The 14,149-nt window shown below is 45.1% G+C and overlaps 1 protein-coding gene across 2 annotated transcripts in view; it reads right to left on the bottom strand.

Moving 5' to 3' along the window:
* Positions 1-14,149, bottom strand: part of CHN2 (chimerin 2) — a 348,821-nt gene that overhangs the window by 227,068 nt on the left and 107,604 nt on the right. The window contains exon 2 of one of the 2 annotated variants that reach the window (XM_006146210.3): positions 13,693-13,731. The exons of the other annotated variant lie outside the window; for it this stretch is intronic. Coding sequence (XP_006146272.1) covers positions 13,693-13,731 — 39 coding nt within the window. The remainder of the gene's footprint in view (positions 1-13,692; positions 13,732-14,149) is intronic. 2 annotated transcript variants of the gene reach the window in all.

Here is a 14,149-nt window from a genome sequence, read left to right as displayed (position 1 = left end):
GAAGGGATGGTTACACCACAATCCCTTCTCCTCCATTCTCCTCTTGGGATTTTGGGCACACATACACATGCACCCCATATGAGTTTTAAGCCACCAGATCTGAGACTTGAACTGCAGTTGGCCATGTGGGAGTCCAGCACCTTAACCCCTATGCCATGTGCTGGCCTCAGGTTAGTTGTCTTTTTATCCTCCCTCTCTTGTCTGGCCAACAGCAGCTTAGGTCTTCCTCTGGACCAAGCAGAGAGGAAGAAAAGGGCAGGAAAGGTTTAAACTGGATTAATGCTGCTCTGGGAAGGTGTAGATGCTCTCACAGCAATTACTGTGAGCAATGACACTCTTCTCCTGGGGTGATTTCATAGGTTCCTCAAAGAAACCCCTCCCACCCCTCCACCACCCTGAAATCACTCGGGATTTCCTCCCACAGGGTCTTTGATGCAGGTAAGAGCTTAGAGCTCCCTCCGGGACTACTGGAAATCTGGAGACTCCCCCTCCTTTTGGTACCACTTTACCCTCCAGGAGGTTGTTCAGGACAGGATCCAAGCTGACCCCAGGCCAGGTTTCCCTGAGGTCAGCCCATATCTCTTTCAGGGCAAAGTTATGCCCTCTGCCCTGACAGATCCTAGCTTAACCTAGGGGCAGCCTCAGAACAACCAGGGTGAGACAGGTCCAGTCCACTGTGCCCTCAAAATGCGTAGGACGCTTATTTCAACCCTGCAAGAGGTCAGGTAGAAGCCTTGCTCTCTGAAAGAGACAGGCTCACCCATACCTCCTGTCTGGAAAAGATGATTTTACAGCGTAGCATATAATTTAGTCCTAGTTCTATGTGGGCGAGGAGTTCAGACTCACACACCAGTTCGTGGGCATCTCTTAGCATTCCTGTGTGGTGACCTCACATCGAATTTTGAAAGTGGCACATTCAACGCCTTGAGTACTCAGCCAAAACTCAGATGAAAACCATTCCACTTTAACATAGTGTTACATAAAAATATCCCATTGTTATTCTAAAATCGAAATGCTAGATTTCCAAAGCAGATTAATGAGGACAGGTATTACTCACTGGGTCGCATTTTGCATTGTCTGACCCAGTTAGGTTACGAGCTATCATCGCTCTCCACAATTACAGCTTGGCTAAGTCTCTCTGAATGTAATTTTTATTTGTCCCCTCGATATTTTTTGTACTTCTTATCTCTCAGTTACACCTCATATCATATAAATCTCATGGGACTATCAAGGATCAGGTGTTTTTGTTGTCTGCGAATATGGTTGGCTCTGTTCTTTCTCTAACTTATGACCTTCACGCCCTTTCTGGGCTTCTACTGAACGGTGGAGTGGAAACATTAGAGTTTAGAGAATATTTTAAAGTCCTAACCCCGGTGGCTTTGTGTAAGTATTTGTTCTGTATTTTGTCCCTGTACCCGGCGACCCTGACTCATTCGATCAGCTCAGGCCTTTGTTGCTTTAGAGAAAAGCGTTGACACAGCACACTATAGCAACAACAACAACAACAAAAATCGATTCTTTTCTGTTGCAAAATCTTGGGCTCTGGCATGGGCTAAAGATTTGGAAGGATGCTTTTAAGCAAGGAAATGCTCTGGAGAAAGTCCCGGAGGCTAAGAGGAGCTAGCAGGACCAGTACCTGGTGGTAGAAAGGTATTTGAAGCTGGAAAGTTTCTGGGAAGGGGCCCCAAATCCCACCCATCACAAGGCAATGGAAAATGGAGGGCAGAAGGCCCGACCCAATAGAGTCAATGGAAGTCAGGGAGTGGCCAGGGTGGTAAAGGCTGCATGCTGTTCCTGGGCAAACGGCTGAGATGGCCTCAGATGGGTCAGGTGGCCCTAACACATCACATGACAGGCTGATGATTCATGTGTGCCCAATGACAGCACAAAATGCACAGAAGCCTCATGCAGTCCCCAGAGTTTCCTTTAGGAAAGAAGAATGATCTATTGCATCAAGTACCACGCAAGTAATCAGAGAGAGTTGTGTTGTCGATTGTGGGAAAGGAACAGAGCAATGACCTGCAGAATGAAAGACTGGGGACCAGGAAGCAGATGCCAACATCAATGCAAGATGACGAGCAACAGATCTTCTACCGCCTCTGATGTGACATACTGAGTGAGGTCCCTGGAACCTAGACAAAACTGAAATTGGGTGGGACGGGGACCTGAGCACTGTAAGATGAGTAACATTACACTGGGTGTGTGTGTGAATATTATTCAGCTTGAAGGAGCAATGAAGTTCTGACACAGGCTACAATGTGGGTGAACCTTGGAGACACGTGCACAATGAGATAAGCCAAACACAAAAGACAAACAGTGTATGGATTGCACTTATGCAAGGTCCCAGAGTAGTCAAATTCATAGCGAGGGGAATGGTGGTTGCCAGGGGTTGGGGGAGAGGAACAGGGAGCTATTGCTTAATGGGTGCGGAGTTTCAGTTGAGAATGACGAGAAAGTTCCGGAGACGAATGGTGGAGATGGTCTCACAGCCTTGTGAATGTACATTGACTTGTACACCTAGAAATGGCAAAGATGGTACACAGTTACGTGTATATTTTACCTTTGTAAAAATGTGACTCTCTGCTAAACCATAGTTCTATAGATTACTCTCTTAGAAAATGACAAGCGGGCCACTGGAGCATGATGGTTAAGGAGGCTGGATTTCACATGGCAGACTGAGTGGTTTGAGTCTCAGACCCAAGGATTGCATTGGGCTTGTGTGCATGTGTGCTCGAAATATCCTGGGAAGAGAATAGAAAAGAAGGGAATGTCGTGTAGCTGTCTTCCCTGGGGGGTGTTTTCTCACTTTATCTCTCTCTCTCTCTCTTCTTTCTGGTGACCACATACACACCCTTAAACAAAACTAAAAAAAAAGAAAAGAAAAAAAAAAAACAACAGCACAGTGCCGATTTGGAGCAGGCCAGCGTCCTTACGGTAGGAGTCCTCTAGTCTGTAACCCTTGGCCCTTCCTTGAGGTTCCTCTGGCTTTGCCCCTGCTCCCCAAAGCAAGTGCATCTCACAAACTTCAGTGCTACAGGTGGATACCACGGCGCTTCTCCTCCTATTCCCGAAAGTGGTCAGCTCCAGCCTAGCTAGGGTTGCCAGGTGGTTTCAGTAAAAATCATGGAAATAAGATTAAGTTGGGATTTTTATCAAGTTGTTTTCTATGCCGAAAATTCACATATGGCCTGATCTGAAGAGCAATGGGAGGAACTCTCTAGCCATGATGGACGGTGACAATCACATCCTTCTGTACTGTGTCTTAACACTCAGTGTTCTTGAAATGTTCTCATGGAATCGTGTTTTTTTTTTTTTTTTTTTTTTTTTTTTTTTTTTTTTTTTTTTTTTGGTTTCACCAGAAAGACAGAGAGAGACAGAGAGAAATCACCCCCCCAGGGGGGGTGGCCACGCCGCAATCCCTTCTCCTCTCAGGATCTTGGGCACACATGTACACATGCCTGGTGTGAGGTTAAGCCACCGGGTTTGGGACTCGAACCACAGTCAGGTGCATGGGAGTCCAGCAACATAGTCATTATGCCAACTGCTGGTCCCTTGTGGAATCTTTTGAGAACAAGAAGGGCAAGCAGTACAACTCATCCCCTATAGATGAGTAAAGATGAGGCACAGCAAGTTTAAAGGCCTTGCTGAGGTTGCCTGTCTAAGCAAGGGCATGAACAAGGACTTCAGTCTTGGAGCTGGGGTCCAGATCTGCAGCCCTTTTCAGTGCACTGGGTTCTTCTTTCAGAGAAGGGTAAGAGGTGTCCTGGCAGGAGTGGCAGAACAGCATCGGAAGGCCAGGAGCATCTGGAACTCTCTCTCAGGGGTGAAAGTTCTACTTGGTGCTGTGCTTAGCTCCAAATGAATCCAAAACCTACTATGAGGGAACTCAAAGGAGTTTGTGAAAAAATGGAATTAAAGTATGGGCTTATTGTGGTGCAAACAAAAATTATTAAATGTATGTAGTTTTTCAGAATATGAATTTTGCATGGACATTTTGAAGACACCGAGTATATGTGTGTGGGGGTGTGCATGGATACAATTCACATGTTCTTTATTCATTTATCTCTCAATGACAGGCTGGCTGAATTATTATTATTTTTTTTTGAGAGATTTTCACTGTAGGGTGCGTGCGCTCGCCAGACAGACAGAGAGAGACATAGAGACAGAAAGCGAGAAATCACCCCCCAGGGGGGATGGTCACACCGCAATCCCTTCTCCTCCATTCTCCTCTCGGGATCTTGGGCACGCACGCACACGCGCCCGGCGTGAGTTTTAAGCCACCGGGTCCGGGACACGAACCGCGGTCGACTACGTGGGAGTCCAGTGACATAGCCATTACGCTAACTGCTGGTTCCCGAGGCTGGCTGAATTATGAAGAATTATGATGCAATGAACACTTGTGTATAAATTTCTGTCCAAGTCCCTGCTTTAAATTCTTTAGGACAGCATAGAGTAGTTTTTAAACCATTCTATAGAAGAAAATGAGAGGAAGATAGACAGTGATGTAGGGTGGAATAGGACACACCGTGAGGCAGACCCACATAAGGAGGTTCACAGTTCAAACCTGGAGACCTTCCTGAGCACGCTGGCATGCGTGTGCCCAAGATCCTGGCCCCTGGCTGAGGCTGGAGGAGAACTGCAGCTTCAGAACCCTGCTGAAAATTCTGCATCTCTCTTTCACAGAAGAAATGAATAAGTGAACTGAAAAAAGGAAGAAAACTAAGACTCACTAGCAAAACATAATTAAGTTTACCTCTCTTAAAGACTCATGAAGGAAGCCATTGCTATGGTTTTTCAAGCTGACATTATAAAAGCTTATCTTATGCACAGCTTTTTATTTTTAGCTTTTTTGTGCCCACCCCCAATAGGGCATGTATACTAGCTAGAGAGAGATAGAAAGAGACAGAGAGAGGGAAAGTGAGAAATCACCCTCGAGGAGAGATGTCCACACTGCAATTCTTTCTCCTTCATTCATCTCTCAAGATTCTGAGAATGCACACACACCCAGCACGATTTTCAAGCTGCCAGGTCCAGGATTTGAACCATGGTTGGCCACGTGGGAGTCCAGCACCTTAGCTACCATGCCACTTACTGGTCCCCTTAGCAAAAGTTTTTAAGAAAAAAAAATAATAAAGAACTTTCTGGACTTTGTATTGACGAGGGCACTATATGAGTGACCGTAATCAAGGCAATGAGCAATTTTTAAACTTGCCATTAACATGTTTAATAAAATGTGTAGTTTTGATTCTTAGAAAATAAAAACACACTCATCCAATTTCTGAGATTTTTTATGTCATGGTTACTTGCTATTTATATAAATAGCATTTTAAAAAAAATATTGCATGTGGTAAAAAGCAGCTCTAGGGAACCTCATGCTTTATGTGATAAGCTTGTGCCTATGTCTTATAAAATGCCTACAAATAAATCACATTTTAAGCGGGTAAAGACTACATGCATTTGCTGTTTAGAGAATGCCAGAAGAAAAGTTCCTGGGAAAGATTCCTTTTGTTATTCAAATAATCATCTGCTAATTTATCTGCTTCACTGATTCAGAGTTTCATGTCTCGGCATTTTTCGAAAAGGGGAAATTCTTAAAGCCTGAAAAATGAATTGCCACTTTCTTTTTTGATCTTTACCAATTTGACCCATCATATACTTTTGTTGGCTCAGTATATTAAGCTGCATCTTTGGCTATTTTGAGAAGAATCAAAAGTAGAAAATAGCATCATTCAAAATTGAGAGAGAATAGAAAAGACAGTGTTTTCCCAAGATGGTTTATTCAGAAGCCAGAGCCAAAGGCCGAAGGAGACAATTCTGCCCTCAGAACCCACCTGACGTCTCACTCTGCCTCCTCTCCAGCTTGCCTTTGCTTTTTATTTATTTATTTATTTTTGGGAGAGGTTTTTGCCACAGGGGGCGTGTGCTCGCCAAAAAGACAGAGAGAGACAGAAAACGAGAAATCACCCCTCAGGGTAGATAGCCACACCACAAGCCCTTCTCCTCCATTCTCCTCTTGAAATCTTGGGCATGCATGCACACGTGCCCATTGTGAGTTTAAGCCACCGGGTCCGGGACTCGAACCGTGGTCGACTACATGGGAGTCCAGCAACATAGCCATTATGCTAACTGCTGGTTCCTGCTTTTATTTTTCATTACTGGCCAGTTCCTGTCTCTCCTCCTTTCAGGGTCTTCCTTGCTTTACCCTTCTCTCTTCTCTCTAAGCCAAGGCAACAACTCCTCTGTGGCCTCCTGTCTCTCTTATCCTACACGCTGCTTACCACTGCCTCTGCTTTGAACTCCAATGTTCCTCAGACTGACATGCAAGGCTTTCATAATCTGACCCCAATTCATCTTACCTGGCTAGTCTGCACTCAGTGCTCCAGGTTCTGAAGAAATCTGCTCCTTCTGGGTTGCCTCTAGTTTCTGCCTTCGGGTCTTGATGCTATATTCTGTTTGGAATCCCTTTCCCCTTCCAAATTCCCATAGCATCAGCCCATGCTGCCTCATCCACCCAGCCATCAGCCCATGCTGCTTCCTCCTTAGAATTTTACGCTTCCAGGGAACCAGCAGTCAGCGTAATGGCTATGTCACTGGACTCCCACATTGTCGACCACGGTTTGCATCCCGGACCTGGTGGCTTAAAACTCACACCAGGCGCGTGTGCATGCGTGCCCAAGATCCCGAGAGGAGAATGGAGGAGAAGGGATTGCGGCATGACCATCCTCCCTGGGGGGTGATTTCTAGCTTTCTGTCTCTCTGTCTCTCTCTGTCTGTCTGGCAAGCACATGTGCCCTGTAGCAAAAATCTCTCTCTCAAAAAAAAAGAATTTTATGCTTCCATCTATACTTTCTATCTAAATAGGTAATCGAATATTACCTATTTCTTTTTTTAAAGGCTTGCCACCTTGTACCCCATGTATCAGTTATATATATTTCTATCTCAGTCCCCCATGCCTCTTGCCCACCTAATAGAAGCTCAGCGAAAGTACAGGAATTATCATGAGATCGCAGTAATATCAATGTCATTTCTCTGCATTGATCTGGTAAGAAGTCAGAGCTTTAAGTTATCTGCAATAATAATAATTATAGAGCTTGCCGTGGTTGACACAGCATAATGCACGCAATGTTCCATGATGCTGAGCCCACGTGGGAAGGTCCCAGGTTTTCAGTCTGAGGTTTCCTTATACACCATGGGGCTGCGGTCATGGGGCATGGGCACAGGCTTCTGAGCCGGGTTGTGAGCCTGAAGGGGAAACTGCAGTGGGAACATTCCATTGGGAGTTTCTTTATCTCTGTCTCTCTCATGGAAGAGATAAACAAACTTTTGATAAGAATAATACATTATATGTGCACTGTGCTTTCCAGATCTAAGATCTCAAGAGCCCCGAGAAAGTGGGCATAATCATCCTCATTAGACACAGAAGCACAAAGAAGCAAAGACCTAACAGGAAGCAAAGTCGGTATTGCCATTGGCAGAAAAGCAGAAATCTCTTAAAGTACAAGAAAAACACAAAGTAGTCACAGTGACAAAGCTCGAGCTGGCCACACACTCTTTGCAACGGTCTACAGACAGCACTAGCTGTGGGTCAGGACCGTCTTGACTTCCATGGATCATTATGAACAAAGGATGAACAAGACTTCGGATGAAAGCAAAGAATGTGAGTGTGCTCTATGACTACAGAAATCAACATGGATCAGGCCTGGGAATGTTTTTTAGACAGATTTCCCTTTCTTCTTTCTTCCTTTCCTTCTTTGTTTCTTTCTTTTTTCCTTTTTCGTTTTTTTTTTGGAGAGGTTTTTTGTTTGTTTGTTTGTTTGTTTTTGCTATAGGGCACGTGTGCTCGCCAGACAGAGACAGAGAGACAGAAAGTGAGAAATCACCTCCCAGGGGGGATGGCCATGCTGCAATCCCTTCTCCTCCATTCTCCTCTTGGGATCTTGGGCACGCATGCACATGCACCAGGCGTGAGTTTAAGCCGCCGGGTCTGGGACTCGAACCACGGTCCACTACGTGGGAGTCCAGCGACATAGCTATTATGCTAACTGCTGGTCCCTTTTTGTTTGTTTTTAATTTGCTATAAGGTATGTGTGTTTGCCAGTGAGTGAGAGCACAGGAGAGAGGGAAAGTGAGAAAACACCACTCAGGAAGGAAGGCCACACCACAGTTCCTTTTCCTCCACTCTCCTCTCAAGATTTTGGGCATGTATGCACACACAACTGGTATATTTTTCAAGCTGCCAGGTCTGGGACTTAAACCATGCAATCAGCCACGTGGGATCTATCAGCCATAACCACACCACTGGCTGGTCCCAGATTTCCTTTCTTCATCCTGAGGAGTCATCAACCAGGCATCCCCCTGTCCCCAAGTACAAGCCTCCTATCCAGCCAGGATCCTGACATGGAGTTAACATGGCTAGTGGTGAAGTTTCCCAAAGGAATGTCTTCCTGTATGAAGTCACTCTTCACCCCTTCAAGGTAGTTCATCATAAATTCAGTAAATGCCCGGCTTTCATCAAATCTCTTGGGACTATTAAATAGATGTGGTATATTTTTCTCTCTTTCACTCCTTACTTTTTCAATGAAGTACACAAAAGCCATTAGAAAGAAGTATGTTCTAAAGTATACAGTGAAGGCCCAATTGTAGTGGCACACGCTGCTAAGATCCTGTGCTCCCTTGGCTGGGACTATACGGAAGGCCGAATACAAAACCAAGAAACTCAGCCCAGAGCACACGCATGTTTGCAGGCTGCAGCGAGCAGAGTCTGTTCAGTACATGCTCTCTTGGAGGGACCTTTCAGCTCCTCTGGAGTGGCTGACATTGGCTTACTTCATAGCACTTTGAAATTGCAAGTTGTTCGCCCAACATCATGAGGCATCCTTACAAACAAAACATTTTATGTACTATAGGGGACCAGCAGGTGAGGTAGTGGTTAAGGGGTTGGACTCCATATGACCGACCACCTTTAGACTTCAGACCTGGTGGCTTGAAAAACTTGCTGGGTGCATGTGCGTCTGTGTGCAAACCCAAAATCCTGGGAGGAGACTGGAGAAGAAGAAGAAGAAGGAGGAGGAGGAGGAGGAGGAGGAGGAGGAGGAGAAGGAGAAGGAGAAGGAGAAGGAGAAGGAGAAGGAGAAGGAGAAGGAGAAGGAGAAGGAGAAGGAGAAGGAGAAGGAGAAGGAGAAGGAGAAGGAGAAGGAGAAGGAGAAGGAGAAGGAGAAGGAGAAGGAGAAGGAGAAGGAGAAGGAGAAGGAGAAGGAGAAGGAGAAGGAGAAGTTTTAGAAGAAGAAGAAGAGATTGCAATGTGGCCATACCCCTGGGGGGTGATTTCTCATTTTCTATCTCTCTCTGGCAAGTGCACATGCCCTGTGAGGAAAGAAAGATCTTTTACAGAAATGATTGTATTAATATAGAACGTTTAATGCTTATTAAAGCACGTTTGGTATAGCTAGAGTTATTTTCAGCTATACATGGGCAGCTATTTACCTTTTGGAGTCATCCTGGCCAGGGCTTCTTAGCTATGGCACATATCCCTTCAACAGGAACTACTTATAGCTTGTGTTGCCCATGGTTGGCTCAGCTGCCAAGATTATGCCAACTTTCCCTCCTCTGGGATCCAATGCCCAACATCTCAGACATCAGTGATGCCTCCCACAAGACCCTGCTGGCTTGAGGCCTTTTGCCAATTTGCCTAATCCCTTCTGCTGGCAAAGGCAGTAATACCACTGAGGCCAGATCTGCATGAGTTAGTAGCTTGATAATCATGGGCTCACTTAGGGCCGCTGAAAGCATTTGCCTGGCCTTACTAACAAATATAACAAGACATTGGTAAGGAGGCTCAGTGGCCAAATATAACTAGAATTTGTCTATACTGCCAAAAAAAAAAAAAAAACTGATAGAAAAAGCCTCGATAACCATGAATGGACTGCCTTACAGGTTTAACTATCTTTAATAGACTCCTGAGATTTCTGCTTGTGCAGTTTCTGCTAAAGAACTGACATGGAATAGACACATCACACTTAGCCCCCAGGGTTCCCCACTAGGATTGCAGAAAACCAGAGGCTGATACATAGCTCTGCCCTGCAGGAAACCTGGATGTGAGTGGCTTAACCTGTCTCCTCCTGTGCTGAGCCAGCATGGGAGGACCCCCAAGCTGCCCCGCTGGCTGCTGCATCCGGTTTGCAGACACATCCGTGGGTACCTGGACAAGCAGGTAGCACCAGACAAAGGAGCTCCTTGTTGCTGCCTGGATTAAGTAGGAGGCTCAGAATGGTGCACGAGTAGCTTCTCTTCAGAATGTCTAGCAGCTGCCAAATAGTCAGAAAGCCAGTGGGAAAGAAAAACAATCAGCAGAAGGAACATTTATAAGAATAGTCTGAGGGACCAACAGTTGGTGTAATGGCTATATCTCTGGACTCCATGTAGTCGACCGTGGTTTGAGTCCTGGGCCCGGTGGCTTAAACTCACAATGGGCACGTGTGCGTGTGTGCCCAAGATTTCAAGAGGAGAATAGAGGGGAAGGGATCGTGGTGTGGCCATCACCCCGGGGCGGGGGGGGGATTTCTCACTTTCTGTCTCTCTGTCTTTCTGGCGAGCACATGCGCCCTATAGCAAAAACCTCTAAAAAAAAAAAAAGAAAGAAAGAAAGAAAGAAAAATATAGTCTGATATCTGATTTTCAAAAAAAAGTGTCCATTTTACGGAAATTCTAATTACACTGAGTGCCTTCAGCATGGAAGGCATTTTCTAGGTGCTGAAAACATCACAAAAGTAAGATACAATCCTTGCCCTTAATGGGCTGGTGTGTAAGTCATGTGTGTGTTTGTCAATGCACAGGTTCAGATGTAAGGAGCACAGCCTGCAGCGAGAGTCCATGCTGACTGCTGAGGATCTAGGGCGTCAACACAGACGAGTTTGCATTTGTGCTGGATCTGGAAGGGAATGGACACAGCACGCAGAAATAGAGGAGAAGGGATTTCCAAAGGAAACACAAATACATAAATAAACTCAAGGAAAGGCAAGGAGGAGGGAAGGTGCAATGAGTGTGCGTTTATACCCAACGGGCTGAGGTGCTTAGAGAATAGGAAGTGGGAACCTGTGAGGTCCCCACCTGGGCAGAAAGCACCAAAGACACACAGGAGGGATTCGCTAGGTCTCCAGCCAGGTCTCTTACAGCTGCATTTACAATGCCACCGAATCAAACGCACTGGTTCGAGAAACGTGGTATTATCTGTTGAAGATATGTCATAGTTTTATCCACTGTACTAGGGAGAAATGTTCACCTGTTGAAATATCCATTTTGTAAGCTAAATAATGTGATTGAATGTATAAAAGAAAATGAAATAAAAAATTTTTAAAAAGAAACTAAAACTATTTAAAGTTTTTTTTTTTTTTAAAAGACAGGATCTCTATTGCTTCTCTTTATTTATTTATTTATTTATTTATTTATTTATTTATTTATTTATTTATTTATTTATTTATTTATTTATTTATTTATTTATTTATTTATTTATTTATTTATTTATTTATTTATTTATTTATTTATTTATTTATTTATTTATTTATTTATTTATTTATTTATTTATTTATTTATTTATTTTGAGAACTTTTTGCTACAGGGCGCATGAGCTCCGCCAGAAAGATAGAGAGACAGAAGGTGAGAAATCACCCCCCGGGGGGGAAGGCCACGCTGCAATCCCTTCTCCTCCATTCTCCTCTCAGGATCTTGGGCATGCACAATGCACGTGCCCGGCGTGAATTTAAGCCACCGGGTCCAGGACTCGAACTGTGGTTGACTACATGTCCAGCGACATAGCCATTACGCTAATCGCTGGTCCCTCTAACTGCTTCTCTTGACTCTGCCCTTGTTTGGTTTGGCACAAAATGCCACCTTGTTCTGGTTATGAGATGTGCTCCCAATTTACAGTTCTGAGGATGTGCCCATGTACTAGAAAGGCCAGGGAAATAAAAAAAAAAACATTCCACCTTCCAAAATATTTACTGTCTTTGTCCCCAAACACCCTTGCTTTTTCTAAGTCACATAACTAGAAGAAAACTGTAAATCTTTTCAACTCCTGTAAAGTGAAAACTTAAAGGGTTCTGCTGAAATAATTCACCAAGTACATTACTAACATCAAAAATGGTTGTCATTCGGTCATTCAAGGAATATTTCTCAAACACCTATGAGAAAGACAGAGAGACAGAAAGACAGAAAGCTAGAAATCACCCCCCAGGGAGGACGGCCACGCTGCAATCCCTTCTCCTCCATTCTCCTCTCAGGATCTTGGGCATGCACGCACATGCGCTAGTGTGAGTTTAAGCCACCGGGTCCGGGACTCGAACCACAGTTGACTACATGGGAGTCCAGTGACATAACCATTACGCTAACTGCTGGTCCCATGACAGATAAAAATTTCTCACCCTCGTGGAGTTTATAGTCCCACAGGCAGACAGACAACAAACGAAGTAAACAGGTAGGACAGTGGGCCGGATGACAAGATGCGCTACGGGGAAAGGTGCAGGGAAAGGATATTGGTAACGCTCTTGACATTTGAGAACGCACTTGAAGGAATAGAAAGATGGAGCGCCATGTGGCCATCTAGAGGACCATGTATGGCAGAGCACGAGTACTGCAAGGCCCCTGGAACACACCTGACGAGGCTGAGGAATTACCAGGATGCTGGTGTGTCTGGAGCTGGATAAGGGAAGGACAGAGGACAAAAATGGAAAGACAGAGAAGGGGCAGTAGCCAGGAGTCTGAGGCAGGAGGGCCAGGAGTCAAGCATGGATGGAGGAGCATGGAGAAGACCACGTGTCAAGGAAGCGCTCAATGTTAGCAAATGTGACCAAGAGGCCAAGGAAGTTGAGGACTAAGACGGGACCATGTGGTTAATACTGTGATGGGCATTAACTGCCCCGATAAGAAGGGTGTCAGTGTAGCAGCGGGTCAGAGCCTGCCTGTGGTGAGTCTCAGGAAGAATGAGAAGTAAATAATTACCCACAAAGACTTTCACTGTAAAGGAAGCAGAGGAATCGGGTGGTCACCAGAGGGGGAAGTGTCAAGAAAGGTTGTTAGGGGGGCTGGTTGGAGGAGCAGCAGGAGCACAATACTCTGAGGCTGGCACACCCAGGTGGTTCTGGCCAGACACCGTACTGGGTATACCCACCATCAGGGCTGGCCACGGCTGGGAGTGCATTCTTGCTGCACAGGGACCCTGTTGCATGTGCCTTGCTCTGCCCCCTACCTCTCTTTGTCTCTCTTTTTCATGGAAGAATAAAAAGAAAGAAAAACCCCAAAATGTTGTTTTTGTTTTGTTCCATTTTTTTTTAAAACAAGAGCCATACCATTCTATGCGTATGGTGTTAGTGATGGATACAGGGAAGGGTTGAATTGGTGATGCAGGGGAGAGAAAGGGCGATTGTCAAACAGAGCAGAGCGAGGGGGCCAGGTGGGAAGGAGGAGGATTTAGTGGTCAAGCGAAGGGAGTCAGCTTAGACAGAAGCAGGAATCTTCAGGAACAGCAGGGAAGACGGAGCATTGAGACTGGTTGACAGAGATGAGTGCCAGGAACTCAGGGACACCCTCTTTGGGCAGTTTTGTCTTCTCAATGGAGCAGCACAGGGGAGGGGAGGGTGAGGGCCCTTCAGGCAGTGACCGACTCTGAGCAAGAAGGCAGAGCGACAGGAAATGACTTACATTTTGGAAGCTCCCTGTGGCTTCTGGACTCAGAAGAGACTGAAGGAGGCAAAGGGGAAACAGTAGCCAGTTAAAACATGATTGTAATCCAGGACAGACATTTTTATCTTTTTAAGACAGACTACTAGCAACAGAAATGGGGGAAAAATCAGAAACCGAATGTATTAATATTTTGAATACAGGGAAATGTGGAAGAGTCAATGCAGTCCAAGGCAATCCCTCCCAACACCCCAAAACCAATACAACAAAACCAAGAGATGTTATTACAGCATTTAAACTAAAATCAATAACATTTTAGTTGCTTTTACTGACAACGATCCAGTTTTAACTAGCAAAGATTATTCCAGAACTGTGGGCAATACCACTAAGTGATGCCAGTGAATACAGAAAAATCGGTTGGCACAGTAAAGCGTTATAGAAATGGAAGCTGTAGTTAAAAACAAGGCATCTGCGTCTG

This window comes from Tupaia chinensis, unplaced genomic scaffold (genome assembly GCF_000334495.1).
Source record: "Tupaia chinensis unplaced genomic scaffold, TupChi_1.0 Scaffold000170_1, whole genome shotgun sequence".
In the NCBI taxonomy this organism is placed as follows: domain Eukaryota; kingdom Metazoa; phylum Chordata; class Mammalia; order Scandentia; family Tupaiidae; genus Tupaia; species Tupaia belangeri.
Note: the sequence above shows the minus strand (reverse complement) of the source record. Positions and strands in the feature narration are given on the sequence as shown.